The 14,937-nt window shown below is 40.8% G+C and overlaps 1 protein-coding gene across 2 annotated transcripts in view; it reads right to left on the bottom strand.

Annotated features, from left to right (window-relative positions):
• Window positions 1-14,937, bottom strand: part of LOC135947768 (neural cell adhesion molecule 1-like) — a 106,509-nt gene that overhangs the window by 55,612 nt on the left and 35,960 nt on the right. Inside the window, exon 3 of one of the 2 annotated variants that reach the window (XM_065496703.1) lies at window positions 1,877-2,067. In XM_065496703.1, coding sequence (XP_065352775.1) covers window positions 1,877-2,067 — 191 coding nt within the window. The remainder of the gene's footprint in view (window positions 1-1,876; window positions 2,068-14,937) is intronic. The other variant, XM_065496704.1, reaches the window with a different exon arrangement.

Raw genomic sequence — 14,937 nt, 5'->3', positions numbered from 1 at the left:
AAGTCGCCAAGTGACTGACGTTTATAAACAGAAGAATTTGTTGAAAATCCCGCAAGGTTTAATTTCCACCTCCTACCCCCCAAAGATATGTTCCAGTTGATCAAAAACATAATATTTTCCCCATAATCGTCCATATTCCCATATGACCTATATATTTTAACTTTTTAAGACCGATAAAGGATATATATTTTACATATAAATATAGAATTTCGCTAGAGGTTTATGAAAATAATCTATTTCGAGGAAAATCGTTTTTTAATGGTATATTAAACAGTTTATATTTATTTTGCCAGTAACCATTAGTAAAATAGCCGCTCGTTTTCCACTTAAAATGAATAATACTCGATATCCACGAGTTAACCGTTGAAAAAAAACTGCATTTTGATGTTGCAATTTTAATATCACAACCAATAACATCGGATTTTCTGTGAATATTGGCCACTGGAAGAGGGCGTAGCTCGCGGGAATATTGAAAAAAGGGCATGCTTTATCAGAATTAAAAAAAGCAATCGTGACACATGTTGCAAAGCGCGGGAAAATCTACAAATTTGATCATTATATCTTAAATTTCCAGGTAAAATCCTGATTGAATTCTCAATTTACTGGTTTGATTTTTTCAAAATGCGTCAAAACTCAGGATTCGTAGCAATTGTTCCGAACTCATTAACATCAAAACGGTCACATAGTTATTGACAATAATATGTAACCTCAAAGCTTCCTCTTGAGGACACTGAGATACCTGTAGGCAAATTTTGATTGCATTTGCATGTATATATGTTGACCAAAGCTGTACACACACAATTTGACCGCAGCACCTGCCACGGCAGACCATAATTTACGCCATTAGCAACCAATTCAAGTGTGTGCGCGCGTTGCAAAAAACGATAAAAGAGCCGGCCAGCTCTGTGAGGATCGTGCCCGACGAGATTTATTTATCGCCAGGAGCGGACGAGAGCGCGTGATGCTCGCGAAAATTGGCCCATCTTTCATCAGTGAATTTCTGACCATTCATCACGCTATTGAGATGTTTGACGCCGGAAAATAAAAACTTTTCCATCAGCGCAGATTTACGAGCCAAAGCACACAAAAGCGTTAAGATAAAGAAAACTCGAATCATTATTCTCCGGCCATCAATGGACCTTCTTACTGCTTGGTTTGATAAAAGACTTTCGCTCTTAACGCTACGTAAAGTGTATTAATTTATTTCATCTCACTAATGCTCAAAACTATCGATCTACATGGAAATATTAATAAAAAAAGAGACACAGAATAAATGCGTTTGGCATGAAATCTTCCTTTGCCTGACAGTTCTTTATAGATTCAAAAATTCATATCTCAGATACGAACAAAGGGCTATTGATGATACACACCTCTTTTAAATTAAAATCTTCAATCTTTATAAGAAAATAAAGTTTTTAGCTGATTAAAATTTAGAAAAATGCCAAAAACTTTAACTCCCCAACTCCCCACCATAACTCAGAATAAATTTGCAGTCTATGAAATTTGAAATGATTTTAAAATACCTTATTTAAGCTCGTAAAGAATTTTTTGAGATAAAATCCTATTACTAAAATATTGCCATGGGCGTATATTTAATTATTGAAAATGATGCGAGCCATCAGGTGGACTTAAAATTATGTTGACATTCCTGATTTATATTACCAAACATCTTTCCCGAGAAAAGCCAACAAAACAACCTTCATTTCATGCTTTCATTCCAAATTCATGCTAGGGTGGAGGGTGGTTTGTTATGTGGTTTGGATTTACAAGCAGTTTCTGGCGCATCTGATGCGGTGAGTGTGCATGCAGTGGTGGTGCGTAAATGTTTTGTGTTTTCACTCTTTTTGTGCAGGAACAGGTATAATGGAATACGCACTTCGCCACTCACCGTCCGTTCGCCCAGATTTCGAACGCGGCAGTGAAGAAACGCAGAGCCGCCAAGCTGCACCGTCACGTTGCTGATCGTGTTGTTGTCGAAGGTTGGCTCGTTCATCCGCTGGAACTCTTCAAAATTGGAGTACCACAGGTTTTGCCACTCGGACTGCCGGTGGGGCGCTTCACGCCGACCTGAAATCACAAGATGTATGTTTGGGTCTGATATATTTGGAAAAAAGCATGTATGAAATGGCTTTTCTGCATCAATCATAAATTTATCGTAGAAAGGAAGGACACAAATCAAACGGCGCCATTTGGCTTACTCAGCAAAACAAATCAGCTGCCGACTTGATGACATTTTTCTTGCATCTTGTCTTCCTTTCATTTCCTTTTTCATTTATCTGACTGAGATGTAAAAGCAGAGAACTGCTTCCCAAGCAAAATGTCTGCGGTTATTACTCGCTGGTGATTTAATTAGTGGGGAAAATGGGTCAAGGAAAACAATTGCGCTAGATGAATATTTCTCGTAATCGTACGCGTGCGACGGAGGACTGAATAGACGCATTGAATTCATAACGAATGACATATATCTGCTTTCATCCGTCAGTGTAAAAACTGATCGATTGCAAACAAAGCGTGAGGGATATCGCATTTTGTAATTCATCAGGTAGAGTTTTATTTGAGGTTAAAATGCCATTCACCGGGGAAAGATTTCCTGCTGGATGTTTTTGTGGTTTGCGTGGTTTCCCATGTATCGAGGAATGTTACTAATGTCGTGTTGAATCGAAATACCGAGAGAAGCAATATTGGCCAATCAATGGAATTTCCGAAGCATACGAGTCTGTCGATTCGAATTTCGGTGGGCCTCCGCCCCACCGATATTGAGTGACAGCTTACTAATTAGCTTCTTGTCACTGTGGCCCGCAACACACATTGTCTATCCGCGGGAACATATTGAAATCGAAAGGGGACCGAATTGCTCCGTCGAAGAAGTGGTTTTCAGTAAAATCAAGACTGCTGCTAGCATTCATAATTTTAGTGATAGTGACAACACCACGCGGCCTCAAATGAGAGTGTACAGATTCACTACTCTCTCTATGAATTTATTTTAACCAATAAGCTTGTGGAGCAGTCCCTAACACATTCACTGGCTGCGGTAAAAAGTTTGGGCGCCCAGGATCGTATTTTCAACCGAACTTGTGTGGGAGAGTAGCACCGAAAAATGAATTCGGGCAATATCACTTTCTTGAAAAATGGGGTAGCAATAATATTTGTCAAAAATTAATGCTTGAGGTCAGCAGCAATTGAATCCTTCTCTTTAAAATAACTCCTTACTTTCTCCCGAGTCCGCCACCAATTGCGCTCGTTTCGTTTGAGGAAAGTTTGAGCCTGCAGACCCAATCCGGTTGCTCTCGCAAATGAAAAGGGAGAAAGGTAATCGAGCAGTGGATTCGTGTGAGCAGAAAAAGCGCCGCATTTGGTGCGGTCAGTCACGCGTGAAAATATTTCTCAGATTGGACGACAAGTTTTTCTACTTATACGTCCAAAACCCAGCTCTCTCCCTAACTCAGCGCAGTGAATGTTTGTTTGTCTCTGCACCTTTTATGCGGACATGACGGAAAAGCTGTCGCCACTACTGCAACTGCTGCTGGAAAAGTAAAACTAACTCGGCTCACTTATCACGCGCGGTGAAAAGCACATAAAATACTCTATATATGACTTGTCGTCAGCAGCGTTAAAGTGAAAATCTATCTTTTTCTCACGAAAGAAACTTAGGACTGCGTTCGCTAGAAAGGCGCGCACGATTCTATTGAAGGGACGCACATAACGTTTCAATAGGATCGCTTTACCTTACTCCCTTAATATGTCCAGAGTTTGTAAAAAACTTTGTTCTTGCTTGGGTAGATTCTTTTTTGATCGGTTGATTTCTTTTGATATGAGGGAGACCCCCTGAAAGCCACTCGCGTCGTCATAATAACATAGCGAACGAGTAACATGGAGCCTCATATTGGAGGAAGCCTAGTCAAGAAAAGGACCAGCCTCTGCACCGGATCTTGTAATTGAAACGCTAGACTTTCGTCCCGTTAAATTCATTCACGCATGCTGGAAGGTGCAAAGTAGCAAGTAGCAAGTCGACTGCCGAAAGCAATCCTCTCAAGTCTGAATGGTCTCATTGCAATGCAAGAGGGTTAAATTTAGGCGTACATCAGATATCAACCCCGCACTCGACCTCCAGATATCACTCGGATTCTCAAATTGTAAAGTGCACGCAAAGCATGAGCTCAACAATGCGAGTCAATGGCTTTTTTATTTATTTATATAGATGACTATCAATTTTTAAATGTCCTGTTCTGTTTAAAAAAAACCTGTGTGCGATAAAATTGTTTGCATGGCTAATCCAATTTGAATTTCCCTCCGCTCGTTGTATATGGCCGGTGCGGTGGCTGAGCGAGCGGGCAAGCAAACACAAAACACACTGACTCGGCTGGCCCTCAGAGACCGCGTGAGCGACCGGAATTGGGAACATGCTGAAATAATCAAAATTGCACGGGTGAGGAGCAAATTTAATCTTGCTTTTGTAAATAATTAGGCAGCGGGTGCGGTGGCGCTAAATTGGTTTTTAATTTTGTACACACGCGCTGCGCTGCCGACCGCAACGCCGGCCAATTTGTTATAATTCCAAAGTTGCTGCCGCTGCTCGAACCGTATGGCACGCATTATGGTCGCAGTCACTCACACACACACACACACACACACACACACACACACACACACACACACACACACACACACACACACACACACACGTGTGCATGCATGCCAGGCCAGAAGGCCCTGAGCAGCGCTTAAAAAGCAATTATCGGAAGCGGCTTTCTGCAGCAGTCGGCAGCCTAAACCAAATTAGCTAATTATTCCAGTTTGCAGCGCGACCAATTTAATTGGGCCCAAAAGCACCGCCGACCACTCGTATTTATGGCCGGCAGTAAAAAGCGGTCGCAAACTTGCGAATTATTGCCAAACAAACGCGGCCTTCTCGTTCTCGGCCCTCTTTTCCGGCAGCAGCCATATTTGCTCGCGTAGGGGATTATAATACGGTTATGCTGTTTACTCTAGGACTGCTGCGAAAGATACACACTCTCCCGGTGCCGCCAGAGAACGCGATCTTATCGAAATTAAACTTTCTGCAATTACATTCACACACAAAACTTCAAAGCGCGGTCGTTTATCAGATCGGAAAAGCGGTTTGCATGACAAACAAAATATGTTTTTTAATGAACTGTGCTAGGTTACAACCACGTTCTTTCATTGCAAAGAAGGTTGCCTTTAAATGTTATCTCCGATCGTAATGTTTGTTTAGCGACATTTACAAATTGAATTTTTGGCCTCTGGAGAAGTTTAAATTGACACATTGCTCCAACGCACGTTTTGTGGAGTGTTTTGATATTAAACTTTTATCACAACTCAACAAAAGTAATAAATAAAAACGTGCCCATTGCATTTCAATCGAACGATCTCGATTCAAATTGGGCGTTTATTTGTTTGTATTATTCCTTTCGTGTGAGTGTGTGTGCACCCGAATAATCCAGCATTATTTACTAGTTTCCTCTTCTGGCGGCGCGCGATAGAAATCTGGCACTTACTAAGAAGCACACACGCCAGGCAGGGTAAGTAAACAAATTTTATTGCCGTGCACGTCGGATAAGCAAAAGAGTGAATATTGATTCCGGCGGCACGGGCTTATCGCCCCCGGTCGCTATCGCACGCGAAATCAGATCAGGCTGGAGACTAAGTCCAAGTGTACATATGCTCGCTCTCTCTCTCTCTCTCTCTCTCTCTCTCTCTCTCTCTCTCTCTCTCTCTCTCTCTCTCTCTCTCTCTCTCTCTCTCTCTATCTCTCTCTCTCTCTCGCGAGCGAGCGTATGGAGCTATTTGCCGCCGGCGGTTATAAAACAGGCACTTAATGTGATTGGCAAGTACCGTGTTCGTACGTTGTGGCACCGGGCAATATCGATCTGGCCCACCAGCAAACGCACACATCTGCATCTGCTTGCAATCACGGACAGACGATAGTAGTTGTTCTTTCCATTGAGTCTGTCGAGATGAAGCGTGAACAAAAGATATTGCTGATCTCGCGCGGAAAATCAGATTGAAAGGGCTCGCTTTATTCGACGCATGCATTGTGCGGGGGAAACGCGACGACGCGGCAGGGGCGAAACGTACTTTCCTTTGCGCCCTGAAGCGCCGCATTCGGCGAGTGTAATGAGGAAATTACAAAACACCTTTTGAAATCGGGTAAGGAAAAGGAAAGAGCGAGGGGTGTTTGCTCTCTCTCTCTCTCTCTCTCTCTCTCTCTCTCTCTCTCTCTCTCTCTCTCTCTCTCTCTCTCTCTCTCTCTCTCTCTCTCTCTCTCGTTCGACCTGCCTAGGAACGAGCGGTTTTGCAAAGAGAGGCCCCACAAGACGGTATATTCGTTGCTTTCACAAAGACCGGTCCCGAGATACACGTGCGAGAAGGGCTGCTAAAAGTGAGGTCAACAGTTTCATCAACGCTTTACCTCTCGTCCCAGTTTCTCCAAACAACATGCACAAAGCGTAGAACTGCAGTCCTCACGTTCTGATGCCATCTTTATTCTATTATTTGACGAGCAAGTTTAATAATATCACAATGCGCTCTTTGGGGAATTTTTTATTGCTTTTCTACTACCAAGTGATATTTCAAGAGGACCTGGGATCTTTCAACCATCGTAGCCAAGTTGGTTTCGCTTCCTGCAGATCTCTGTCATCGAAACACCTTTTCGCGGGAAAGTTGTTTGGTATATAATAATTTAAACGCCAATCAGAGGCAAAGTAAAATTTACTGTTTACACGTCCACTGAATTGCACAATATTTGAGGAACAATTAATCAATTAATTTAAATGTTAAATTAATTGATTTCACGGTAAGTATTCTAACAGTTAAAGGAAATTTAATTATTTAATTCAAAATTTTAACAAATTAGCACTTCAGGGGCCTTTTGCTGCAAATCGCAACAAATATAGGGACAAAAATTGTATATTTAATTCTTGAGAGAAGCAAATGAAGGCATGCAGAAGATTGACATAATTTGTCTGAAGAAATTAAATGCGGCTTCCTCGTTGTGTGGCTAGCTGTTTTTTTCCGTATTTCTACAGGAATGTCTTGCTAAACTAGTTTGAGAGTTGTATACTTCGTTTATGATTCAAATACAAATTATTTGCTTGCAAAATTTACATGTGGTCTGATTTTTAGGGATCAAAATTTGCAGGGATAAAATTGAGATATTGCAACTGATAATTCTAATTCAAAATGTCCAAAATACATCTCTTGAAGCAATAACTGTGCTTTAAGCGATGGCTTTGTCCTACGAGGCTCGATTGCAAGCCAAACAAAATGGATGCGACGAACAAAGCATTTGAATACTTTACCAGTTGACGGTAAGGTAGACGAACAAAGAGCAGGTGAAGCCAAACTTTTTGAATGCTTTTGGTTTGAATTTCCACCTGCTTTTTCCAAACTCTGTTTTTATTTGCACCAACCAAGGAGAAATGGGCTCTCTCGAATGGTAGAACAGTGAGAAACTTTTAGCCTGAGAGATCGGCTGCTGCGCAGACACCTTCACTGGCTGACCGTGAAATTGTACATTTAAATAATAAGAAGTTCTCCCTCGCCAGCTAAGTTAGGAGAAAATGACTGCGGGAGAGCGACTAAATGGAAAAGTTTTTAATGGGTGGTGCCAGGCAGGTGAAAATTTGCAAGCGGTGTAGCTGTTATGAATGCAGATAGGCCTATTGAAATTTTAAGAGCTGAAAGCGCCTGCTGGCATTTGTTTCAGAGTCGTTAAAATTCACACACTCGGCGTGCTCCAACATTGAAATTAGAATTTCACTTTTTGCCGGACGTTTTGGCTTGGAAATTCGAAGGTTAACAACTTTGAGATTACAGAATAGTGTGTTTCCGAGCTTCTAGCTACACATCGAACCCTTCCTCTGCTGTTCCTCTGAAGCAAAATCACTTTCGGCCTTGCTGTTGGAATAGCGTGGTGCATTTAAAAGCAGCTGAGCCCTAAAACTCGCAAGCCCTTAATCGCCGGAAAATAGAATAGCTGCGCCAGGGGCTAGGGCGGTGCGCAAATATTAATTCAGTACAGAGCATTCAGCGACAGCCAGAGCCGGCGCGATTGCGAATTTGTTGATTCTGGCGTGAAGATGATCAATGGGTGAGCATGTGTGCATGATGTATGGCCCAAATTAACATTAGCTCCGCCGACGGCCGGGCTGGATACCTCGGCGCACTAAATTTGTCAGTCGGAGCTTGCTGCAACAAAACGCGCCCGAATTATCATCGTGCGCGCAGCTACTCGTCATGCCTATTGATGAGTGTGAAAGCCATTTTTCATTCGGCATAATAATCAAATGCGGCCGGAGAGTGAAAACAAAAATCCGCAGTGGCGCTGAAATGAACGCAATCGCAGCCACCACTGTTTATTTTTAAACGCGCCACGAGCGCAAAAATTATTCAGCACCACGGAGGGGATGATTTATTTCCGCCTTTGTTCTGCCCTGCTCTTCACTTTTTCGTTCGCTGAGCAAAATGAAGTGCGGTCACCCACGTGAAGCCAAAAAGTTTCCGATGATCAATCTTCAGGCATTTTGACCTGAGTAAGAAAGTTACATTTAATTGAATAATTTGTAGACATTTGCAAAAATAATTAATTTTTTCTCAAAATAGTCTATTATTGTAATCGGGATCTTTGCTAAAATATAATTTGTTATTTTTGAATAGTAATCGGTCTCATTCGGTTAATCAGAGTTCAGCGTTTTTAGTTAGTTTGCTAGCTGTGACCACTTGTTTTTACTTAAAACAATAAATAATTGGTTTCATAAAACCGGATTCAGCAACCAATAGAAGAGGGAGTAAATCATGGGATTTCGAAATCAGTACGTGGTTTCCTGGAATATTGATAATGTGGTTAAGCGTGGGAAAATCGTGAAATTTGATCTTTTTCAGACATTCTAAGGGCAAATCCAGAGTTTGTGCTCGTTTTTCTAGCTTTGCAGATATTACAGAGAAAAAAAATATTTTTAATACATATTTTATAATTCATTTGTGCTCATTTGATTGTATTTGATACATTTATTAAATAAATTCAACGAGTATCCCGAGTATCCAAATACTCGTTACACGATTGCCTGACCATTATTTCGACCACAGAAAAAATAAACGAAATTCTGTTGTGCACATTACCTATAATTCGAATTAAAAATTTAATATTTGTTCATATTGTTTCCTTTTAGTTCCTGGATATTTTGTTTGCTTTATTTAAAATCTCTGAAGTTAATGATTGTTGAGCACATAAATGGAATATTTATTTTGTAAGTATGAAACAATTTAAACTGAACTACCATTAAAAATGCTTGTTGACAGTTGTTTACATCTGAAAAAAATAGTTTGTTCATTTCATTAACAAAACAATGTTTATCTTTCACAACAGAATACGAATAAAATTTACGTTTTACGAATTTAGAAAACTCGCGCTCTATACTGCTTTCAAAGTTTTACAAAGGTAATTAAATACCGCACCAACTGATTTTTACGCTGTGGAGGCTTCCCCATTGAATTCGTGGTGAAAATGCTTAGGATATAAAAGAGCGCGGTGGCGTGCAGTCGATGAGCGACGCAAGAAATGAGAAGTACCCTCTTGTGGTGGTGCAAAAGGAGCGCGAGGTGTCTGCCTGACTATGTCGGTGAGTGAGTAGTGCCGCTCGCTGCAACGTGATGCTGCCGGCGTGTGTCCCACTTGAGAAAATATTTTATTCCCTCCGCAGCCAACGCCGCCCAAGTGTTTTTCTGAAACGACTCCTGCACACGTCGCCGTTTCAAGGAGGGCGTGATGCTGAATGTGTTATGTTACGCGAAAAAATGGTCGTAAACAATCTGATCAGTGCAACTGACTCCAGGCTCTATTCTGCTACGTTTTATTTTCCTCTCTTTTCACATTGATCATTTAACTAAAATATAAAATGTTCGCTTACTTAAACATCTGATCTGATATCAAGAAGCAGTCAAGAAAAAATATATTTATCGATTTCCTGGCCAGTCTGGGGGTTGAATATCCAATAAACAAGAATTAATTTTGAGGAGAAACGAGATGCCTGTAACCAGAACGAGGAAATTAAATTCCTGCCAGCACGAACAGCGCGTTTCAGAGGGCACAAGCCTCCGCATAGCCTTTCAAGGTGATTCCTCTGTGTCTGCGCGACAAAACAAGACGCAGAGACGTCATATCAAAACATGAAAAGGTCGGCATCTGCCCTATCTCGGCGTAATGTTACACGGGCATTCATATTTTTTGCCAAGGAAAACGTTATTTAGAGGAGCTTTGTTTGTTGTTTGTGTATATGAACGCGGCGCGCAAGGGCGAGCGCGAGCACCCCTCTCCCGGGGGTTGTTTTCCCTTCTTAAGCCGGCAGGCGGCGGCGACGACACCCCACCGCCTACGCCAAGCGCAGCAGCATCCCCTCGAGTTCACCTGGCGGAATGGCGTTATTGGCTCTCTGGGCCGATGATGTTTCAGTATTACGACAATCAAACAGGTCTCGCAAGGGCGGCCACATAGCACTTTGAAGTTGCTGCTGTTGCTCTCTCGACTTTGCATATCAAATAAATATCAAGGGGCTTGCGGGCCGAGCGCCGGTGTATAATAAAATCTGACGCGCGCAGCGGGAGCACAAAGAAGAGCTTAAAATCCGCCCTTTGGTGTAACTGTGAGAAGTCACAGCTGCGGCTTCTCGCGGACTTAGGCACTACAGAAAAAATTAATGACTACGAACTATATCCACTTTCTTCTTTCACCTCTTCTTCCCGAATTTGCAACACTGAACTGACAAGATCCGCTTTTATCTTCTATTTTTATATTAAATTTGATCCTGCTACGATTCAAGTATGGTACATTAATATTTAATTTATTTATTTCAACGGCTTAATAAACAGTTGAAATTAATTTTTACTTAATTTTCATTTCAATGTTGATTTATAATGAACTGCTAAAGGCTTTTCAACATCGACACATATTACGGTGTTGCTCATTTGACAGAGACAAATGTTGCAAACATCGGCAGTCTTGTGGTTTCTTCTAAAATTTCTGAATTTTTAACAATTTTTTAAAATTAATAACTATATAACAAAATTTCTATTATTCCCTGGTTGCACTGGTCTTGATTAAAATGTGGCTAATATTGGAAATTTGGCGGAGAAAATTGGAAATCCTTCAAAAAATTAATATTTCTAAAAAGGGCTTTGTCCTTTTCAAAATTAATGACATCCAGGCCCAGGCTGAGATACATATAAATTGGTAGACGGACTTTTTTATTAGAGGGTTGCTCACAATTAGATATTCCCTGCCGGACACTGATGGAATTTATAAATTAAAAGCAACCCAGCTTTTTAACGTCTCTTAAATTGACACGGAGTTCATATGCGATTCTCTTATGCGAATAAGGATTGTGACTGTAAAATCTGTAATAAACCAATCAAATATTCTATCATTTCCTGAACTGTGATGAAAACAATTTAACCTTAACTCGAGCTTAAAAAGAAAAAATAAGCAATTTTAACCATAATATATATCCTTATCTTGTCTGTTGCACACTTTCAGCTTGCATTCATAACTTTTCCTGCCTGTGCTATTTTAATTTATATTTTCAATTCTAAAATTGTCCCTAGAATAAATTAAAAACTGTAGCGTTCCGTTAGCTGGAAACTCAGTCAGGCACAGTGACAAAATAAAATCATAGTGGAGACATTTCAATTCTGCTTCAACCTTGACTTGCATGTATTGCACTCGGGATTGCATTTTATTTGTTTTTTGCATCATTAGTATGCATTCAAGATAAAAACAAACACTGTCACCTTGACGATGAGCGCAATACCGCGAAACCGTGGAATGCCAGGTGGAAAAACATTGCAATTGCGTCCTCCTTTTTTCTCCCTATCCCACTCATTCTGGGCGGCCATGCTTTTACGCAACGCGGTATAGCTGAGCCGAGATAGCAGATCGCGGCGCCGCAGAATCGCATGCAAACATTCAGCGACCGCAAAAACAGCGGATTTCGCTTCAAATAACAACAAGGCCGTCGTCGTCGTTCGCGTGGCTGGATGGAATGGATATTTATGCACGCGACGTGTAAACAGGCGCGCAAACAAATCAATGGATGAATTGAAACGAAAGGATTTTCAGCAAATTCCATTCGGGCCTTTCCCCTGGGCCCCGAAGGCCGTGATATAACTCCAGTGAGCAAATATGTATGCGTTGTCGGTTTGATGGAAGTCGAGAGAGACACTCTAGTGCACCCCAAGGACCACAACATTTGTCTGCGTGTGTACATTCACTTGCTGCCGTTCGAGGCGGAGTTTCGCTCTTTGGATGCAAAGGCCCCTTTCCTTCTCTCCTGCAAAGTGCAGAAACAATACGCGCACGGCGTTTAAATTAGTTTCGCGAGTAATTTTCGGAGGAAATAACGTGAGTTGAAACCCGATGAGATCGCTCATCAGTATTTTACGTTGCACTTTTTCGCTCCCCCTCTGCAGGAAATTTGTCAGTAGCTTTTAAGTACCTTTCTGTCATATTTTTACTTCCATTCTTCCCTACTGAATCCCCTACTAGCAGGTATCCGATTGCTTTTCCTCGGATTATGGTGTATCGCTGTAATTAGTGTTGCTCCTTGCCGTGTGAGCAACAAAGAAACGCGCAGTAATGAGGCTAGAGCAGGCAAGCACTGCGCTCCCTTTTTCTAATTAATGGCCTAGATTTCGCACGGCCGGAAACGACCTCGGCGAAATCGTCTCGTCGGCGAGCGAATCGAGTGGAAATTCAATTTGTTGCGCATGGCCCTGCGATTGGCTTAAGGTATGACCGCAAAACGCATCAGACGACGTAAACCGGTCGGTATGTATGTGGTTGCCTAAATCCCAGGCTCAGCCAGTCGGCGAACGACCGCAAATTTATTAAAATGGACGGCCGGCTGTGCATTTTCCAGTGTCAATTAACGCGTAAGGTCGGCCAAACGGCTCGTTCCAATTGGCTCTCCAAATTGCCAGACACTCCTGCCTTTTCTTTGCAGACAATGAGTAATATGTCTGGTTTGGAGTAGAAATAAAGCTACCTAATAATGCTTTCCAGACAAAAGAGAACTCGTGAATTCTCGTATTGTTTCTATAAAAATGAATATGTAATAATACTACATTTTTCATAGAGAAGCAATTGCCTGGATTTTTTTTATTAATATTTTAGATATAATGACAACTTATTGAAAAATTATTGCGCTAAATTACAAATAAATATAAATCTAGGAACTCCTGATTTTCATTTGTTTAGATATCTTGTTTTTTACAGCTGACTGCTGACGAACTAAGGCAACCTTAATATGATAGAGATGAGGATATTAAATGAAATAACAAATAAATATATATGTAATGCTTGCAAATCCATTTTAAGTAAATGATTCTTGCATTAGATTTATGTGCAATATTGATGCTGGCAACAATTGAAATTAATTTTAACTGTAGACTTCAAATAGCGGAATAGATTTTAATTTAATATTGAAATAATAATCCTTACAGTGTGACATAATCATAACCTAGATTAAATTAATTGTTAAATTCCAGAATTATGATAAATTGGACCAAAAAATATACGGTTTGTAAGTGATTTTTTATTCCTCTCTCCGCAGTCTATCTAACAATTTTTAAATTATGAGGTAAATTTTCCTTATGTCATTATAAATCAAAATCATGATTTTCAATAAGGAAACTGTGAATTACCGCTTGATTGGTATGCAAAATTTGGAGCCAATTTTCTCAGAAATTTTAATAATAACCGGGTAAAATTTTAACTCTTGCGCAATCATCAGGTAAAGGAAAAATTATATATCAGAATTTTAAAACACATAATAATACACTTAAACCAAATAATACATTTTTTGGCAGTGCCTTCTGCACTGACGTAAATGGTACAGACCACGAAAAGACTCGGTCATGTCCTGTCCAAAAATAAATAAAATAAAATACTATGTCAATCGCATTGCTACGGCTGGTCAGGGGATAGAATTACACGATTCGACACTGCCGCATTTCAGAAAATCGGCCTGGACCGGCGTCTATTTTGCGGACGTCACTTTCGCAAGATAAATATTGACAAAACCGACCGCAATTCGCCAGCCGCAGATTCAATAAAAGCCGGCGAGTGTCAAATGGGTGTTCGCGCCGAATTCGACGTGCGTGCGTTCGTTTCGGCGCGTCCGACTTTGTGACAGATTTAATTACAATGGCTGGTGCCTCTCGCTCGGCGGCACAACAGCAAATAGACAAACAAAGGGGGAGAACACACCGCTGCACGGAGCTGCTGTGCGACACGTCACCCGATAATTGCTGGCTTGAGGGATATTAAATAAAAAGTAACCAATAAAGGCAGGCGCGGAAATTGCACGGGAACACGCTCATCAAAGCGACCTTCACTGCAAACAAGACTCAAACCTTTCCATTAAAATTTAGAAATTAACACGCTCTTAATTAAAGCGAGTGATTGAGTAATTAGTTGCAACACGTTAATTATCACTATTCCTACAGTGCTTAAAAAATCTTGTTTTTTCTAAATAGATCAATGGACGTTGAAGACTTTTTTAAATTGGCTCGTATCTACCAGTAATCTTTGAAATAACAAAATAAAATTTGATAAAGCCAAAATAAAGATGGCTTGGGCTAAACTAATGGAACACTTTTTGGCAGGGATTTCTCAGATTTTATTGAAATTTGGTAAAGGTGTTAACCCAATAGGCTTTAGTCTCACCTGTAAATAGCATAGTGAAATACTAAGAATTCCCAGCTTTGCACGGGCTTAAAGTTTGCAACATTTTGAAAAGGTCTTCCTTCTCAGGAGACTAAAACTTTTGATTTTACCGAGATAAATCAATCGAAAGAATTAGTGTCCAAAACAAACTAGCAAGTAGCGAGTTTGCCTAGAGCTATGCAGTCGGCAGTCAGGCGGTC

The sequence above is a fragment of the Cloeon dipterum genome, chromosome 1, assembly GCF_949628265.1.
Source record: "Cloeon dipterum chromosome 1, ieCloDipt1.1, whole genome shotgun sequence".
Taxonomy (NCBI): Eukaryota; Metazoa; Arthropoda; class Insecta; order Ephemeroptera; family Baetidae; genus Cloeon; species Cloeon dipterum.
The sequence above is the reverse complement of the archived record's forward strand: the minus strand, read 5'-3'. Positions and strand labels throughout refer to the sequence as shown.